Source organism: Lampetra fluviatilis (assembly GCF_964198595.1).
Source record: "Lampetra fluviatilis chromosome 48 unlocalized genomic scaffold, kcLamFluv1.1 SUPER_48_unloc_1, whole genome shotgun sequence".
NCBI classification, from domain to species: domain Eukaryota; kingdom Metazoa; phylum Chordata; class Hyperoartia; order Petromyzontiformes; family Petromyzontidae; genus Lampetra; species Lampetra fluviatilis.
Genome location: NW_027620429.1, coordinates 137,501 through 142,003, shown reverse-complemented (window position 1 = coordinate 142,003; position 4,503 = coordinate 137,501). Strand labels below are relative to the sequence as shown.

The 4,503-nt window shown below is 57.5% G+C and overlaps 1 protein-coding gene across 1 annotated transcript in view; it reads left to right on the top strand.

The window, feature by feature from the left end:
* The window catches only part of LOC144953851 (uncharacterized), a 23,963-nt gene continuing 19,460 nt past the window's right edge, over nt 1-4,503 (top strand). The window contains exons 1-4 of the mRNA XM_078884506.1: nt 1-99; nt 389-569; nt 1,293-1,375; nt 1,792-1,879. Coding sequence (XP_078740632.1) covers nt 1-99; nt 389-569; nt 1,293-1,375; nt 1,792-1,879 — 451 coding nt within the window. The remainder of the gene's footprint in view (nt 100-388; nt 570-1,292; nt 1,376-1,791; nt 1,880-4,503) is intronic.

Here is a 4,503-nt window from a genome sequence, read left to right as displayed (position 1 = left end):
ATGACCAGGGGCACCCCCAGCGGCAGCTGCCCCTGTGTGACCCAGACCTGCTGGCGTGTCTCTGGCTGGCGCTGGTTCCAGGAGAGCGGAGGTGCAACGGTTAGCGCCGCGCCACACTACGAACCCGGCATGTGCCCGGCTCCGGTTCCCGCTCACGGCCAACACCGTCGGTGACTATTCTCTGAACCGGTCCTGGGCCTCCCCTGGGTTGACTCGGCCTCAAACGAGTATCCGGCGTAGCGGAGTGTAATGTAGTGAACATCGCCAGCACTGGGGAGACAAAGGCGGCCGGGCGTGGTGCTGGCCACCCACCCCCTCGTGTGTAGCCACAGCGCTGGAAGTCTTCACAGCTGCTGCTGCTACTCGCTAACAGCGCTTGCTCCCACAGGCTGTTAAGACTACACGGGGGACCTTTGTCTTTGTGGTGGTGGTGGTTGTTGTGGTGGTGGTGGTGGCGTTCCAGGATGTGCGGGAGCCGTGCGCTGGGGTTGAGTGCCCATCGCCGCCGGCTCCGTGCTCACAACCGCAGCGCGGCACGACGCCTGCAGCCTGCTGCTCCAGCTGCCACGGTGAGCCCAGCAGGTGCACAGCCTGGTGGTGGTGGTGGTGATGGTGGTGGTGATGGTGGTGGTGATGGTGATGGTGGTGGTGGTGATGGTGGTGGTGGTGGTGATGGTGATGGTGGTGGGGGTGGTGGTGATGGTGGTGATGGTGGTGGTGGTGATGGTGGTGGTGGTGATGGTGGTGGTGGTGGTGGTGGTGATGGTGGTGATGGTGGTGATGATGGGGGTGATGGTGATGGTGGTGATGGTGGTGGTGGTGGTGATGGTGGTGGTGGTGGTGGGGGTGGTGGTGATGGTGGTGGTGGGGGTGGTGGTGATGGTGGTGGTGGTGGGGGTGGTGGTGATGGTGGTGATGATGGGGGTGATGGTGGTGATGGTGGTGATGGTGGTGATGATGGGGGTGATGGTGATGGTGGTGATGGTGGTGGTGGTGATGATGGTGGTGATGGTGGTGATGGTGGTGATGATGGGGGTGATGGTGGTGGTGGTGATGGTGGTGATGATGGGGGTGATGGTGGTGGTGGTGGTGGTGGGGGTGGTGGTGGTGGTGATGGTGGTGATGATGGTGGTGATGATGGTGGTGATGATGGGGGTGGTGGTGATGGTGGTAATGGTGGTGGTGGTGGTGGTGGTGATGATGGGGGTGATGGTGATGGTGGTGATGGTGGTGATGATGGGGGTGATGGTGGTGGTGATGGGGGTGATGGTGGTGGTGGTGGTGGTGTTCAGGTTGTCTCCATGAGGGTCAGGTGCGGAGTGAGGAGGAGGTTTTTTACGAAGACCCCAAGAACTGCACCATCTGTGTCTGCTCTGTGAGTACAATCACCATCACCACCATCATCACCACCACCACCATCACCACCATCAACACCATCACCACCATCACCATCATCACCACCACCATCACCACCACCATCATCATCACCACCATCATCATCATCACCACCACCACCATCACCACCATCATCATCACCATCATAATCACCACCATCACCACCACCATCACCACCATCATCACCACAACCACCATCACCACCATCACCACCATCACCACCATCACCACCATCACCACCACCATCATTCCCCCCATGGTGGTTGTTGTTGTTGTGGTGGTAGTCTCTGTGTCTCCAGGGTGGCTCTGTGAGTACAATCACCATCATCACCATGGTGGTTGTGGTGGTTGTGGTTGTTGTGGTGGTTGTGGTGGTGGTGGTCTCTGTGTCTCCAGGGTGGCTCTGTGAGCTGCGTCACCCCCTCGTGCCCCCCTCTTCTCTGCGAGAACCCCACGCAACTCGCCTGCTGCCCAGCCTGCCCCAGTGAGCACACACACACACACCTACACACACCTACACACACACCTACACACACACACCTACACACACACACCTACACACACACACCTACACACACACACACCTACACACACACACACACACCTACACACACACACCTACACACAACTACACACACACATACACACCCACCTACACACACAACAACCGCCATTCGCCACTAAGTGGCGGTGACGTCACCATGACGCTTGTGCCAGGCCATGTGCACCCTGAGGCCACGTGAAGTGTCGAACGCCCGCTGGCAGGAGGTCACGGGGCAGACCCAGCAGGTGCCACGGGTCGACTGACCGAGATGACCGAGATGACTGGCTGATGCACCACCTGTGCCCCCTACTGTGCCAACTTGCTGTGCTTTAGCCACCCGGCGCTCCGCTCGTTGTTGTGAGCGTCGCTCCTCCGCCCTCCGTTGTTGTTGGAGGGCGACTGCCTCCAACTGCCCAGTAGCGTCCTTCACGAGCCTCCTCCACTGAGGCCGATCTTGACACCGCTGGTACCAGTCATCGGCAAGTCCACTCAGCTCCACGTCCTCCTGTACCACATCACTCCATCTCTTCTCTAGCCCGTGCCGCGCCCGTTTAGCCCCCTGGATCCGGCCGAACAAAAGCTGTTTAGGCATGCGGTGGCTGGGCATGCGGGCTACATGACCCAGCCAACGCAGCCTTGCCTGCCGGAGGAGCTCACTGATGGGACTTTGCCCAGATCTTTCAAGGACTTGTGAGCTCCTCACACAATCCAGCCTGGTTAAACCCAGGATGGATCGTAGGCAGGCCAGCCTAAATGTTTCCAACCGGCGAAGATGCTCCACTAGGGGGGTCCACGTTTCGCAAGCGTAGAGAAGGGAGGGAATGACCGTGGCCGAGAAGACCTGAAGCTTCGTGCGGAGCGACAGACCAGGTAGCTTCCACACAGCGTTACGCAACCGATGAAAAGATATTGCCGCTCGACTGATTCGGAGTGAGACCTCTGCTGATAAACTGGAGTCGGTCATGAGCACACTGCCCAGGTATGGGAAACTCTCCACTCTCTCCACTACTGCCCCATCACCGATTGGGAGTTGTGGGGGTGGAGTGCCCGATGGTACAAAATACCCAGGCAGGTGCTTCGTTTTGGTGGGGCTGATGGTAAGGCCCCACCTCTTAGTGGCACACTCCAGTCTCAGCAGCAGCATCTCCAACTCCTCCTCTGAATGAGCAGCAATTACCAAATCATCGGCATACATAACGTGGTTGACCAATAGGGAGCCATCCCTTGATCGCACCCGGGCGTCGATCAGCCTCCCATTGTATCTGTACCAAATGCAAATTTCCCCGGTACAGCTATTGAAGGCTTCACGAACAACGTGGTCAAAATAGATGTTAAATAATGTGGGAGCCAGAGGACATCCCTGTCGCACCCCAAGGTGTACAGGGAAAGACTCTGACTCCCGGCCACGTAGTTTTACCCGGGCCCGCTCACCATCATGAAGGTCCTTAATGATCGTGAACAGAGGGTCAGGGACTCCAGACCAGGTGCCAGCATCATGACCAACTCGGGCATTGAAGTCACCCAACAAGATGACTCTATCCCGAGGGGCCACTTTAGCCAGCACCTGTGACAGGAGGTCATAGAAGGCATCTGACTCATCGGCCTTGCCTGTATCCCTCCACGGAAAGTTCGTCTTCGGTGGGGGCATAAGTAACCACGACCACCATTCCTCGCCTCTGGTTGATGGGAAGGTGAGCCCAAAGTAGCCTGGGGCTTACAGCTTCCCACACCTCACCGCCACGCTCCCACGCCCCTTTCATTATTTTGTTCAAAAGAAGAGCCACACCCTGTTGTTTGGCAGTCTCCTGCCCCGAGTAGAGAACTGTCCACCCCTCATGGTGGCAGGAGCCAAAGCCGGTCCACCGGACCTCCTGAATGCCACAAAGATCCAGGCGGTACCGGTCCAGCTCCCGACAGAGGAGTGGCAGCCTCTCCTCCGCAATGAGTGATCGAACATTCCACGTGGCCATCCGTAGTGGCTTTTCGTTGTTTCTGGAGGAGCCCCGAGGGTGAAGATTCAGTCTCCTGGCTCCGCCAATTGGGGTTTGGCCAGGAGACGTCATAGACGCCTGTCCCCTCGGGGCCTCCGGCACAAGCGTATTAGTTAGAGATTTCAGTCGTGGTTTAGTGGTAATTTAATGAAGGTGGATGGGTTATCAGCCCCACGCACCTATCCAGAGCCCCCATTTGGCCATGAGGGGAGAGGGCCAATCGGAATTGGCCCTCCCCCCCACAGCACTGTCCACGACAGCATTGCCCATCCGGCACCGCGAGGAGGTAGGGGTTGTTTTGCCAGCCCTACACACATTCACTCACCTACACACACTCGTCACACACACTGACTCATTTACAAGTATGTGTGTAGATGAGTGTGTGTGTGTGTAGGTGAGTGTAGGTGAGTGAGTGTGTGTGTAGATGAGTGAGTGTGTGTGTAGACGAGTGAGTGTGTGTGTAGGTGAGTGTGTGTGTAGACGAGTGAGTGTGTGTGTAGGTGAGTGTGTGTGTAGGTGAGTGTGTGTGTAGATGAGTGAGTGTGTGTGTAGGTGAGTGTGTGTGTAGATGAG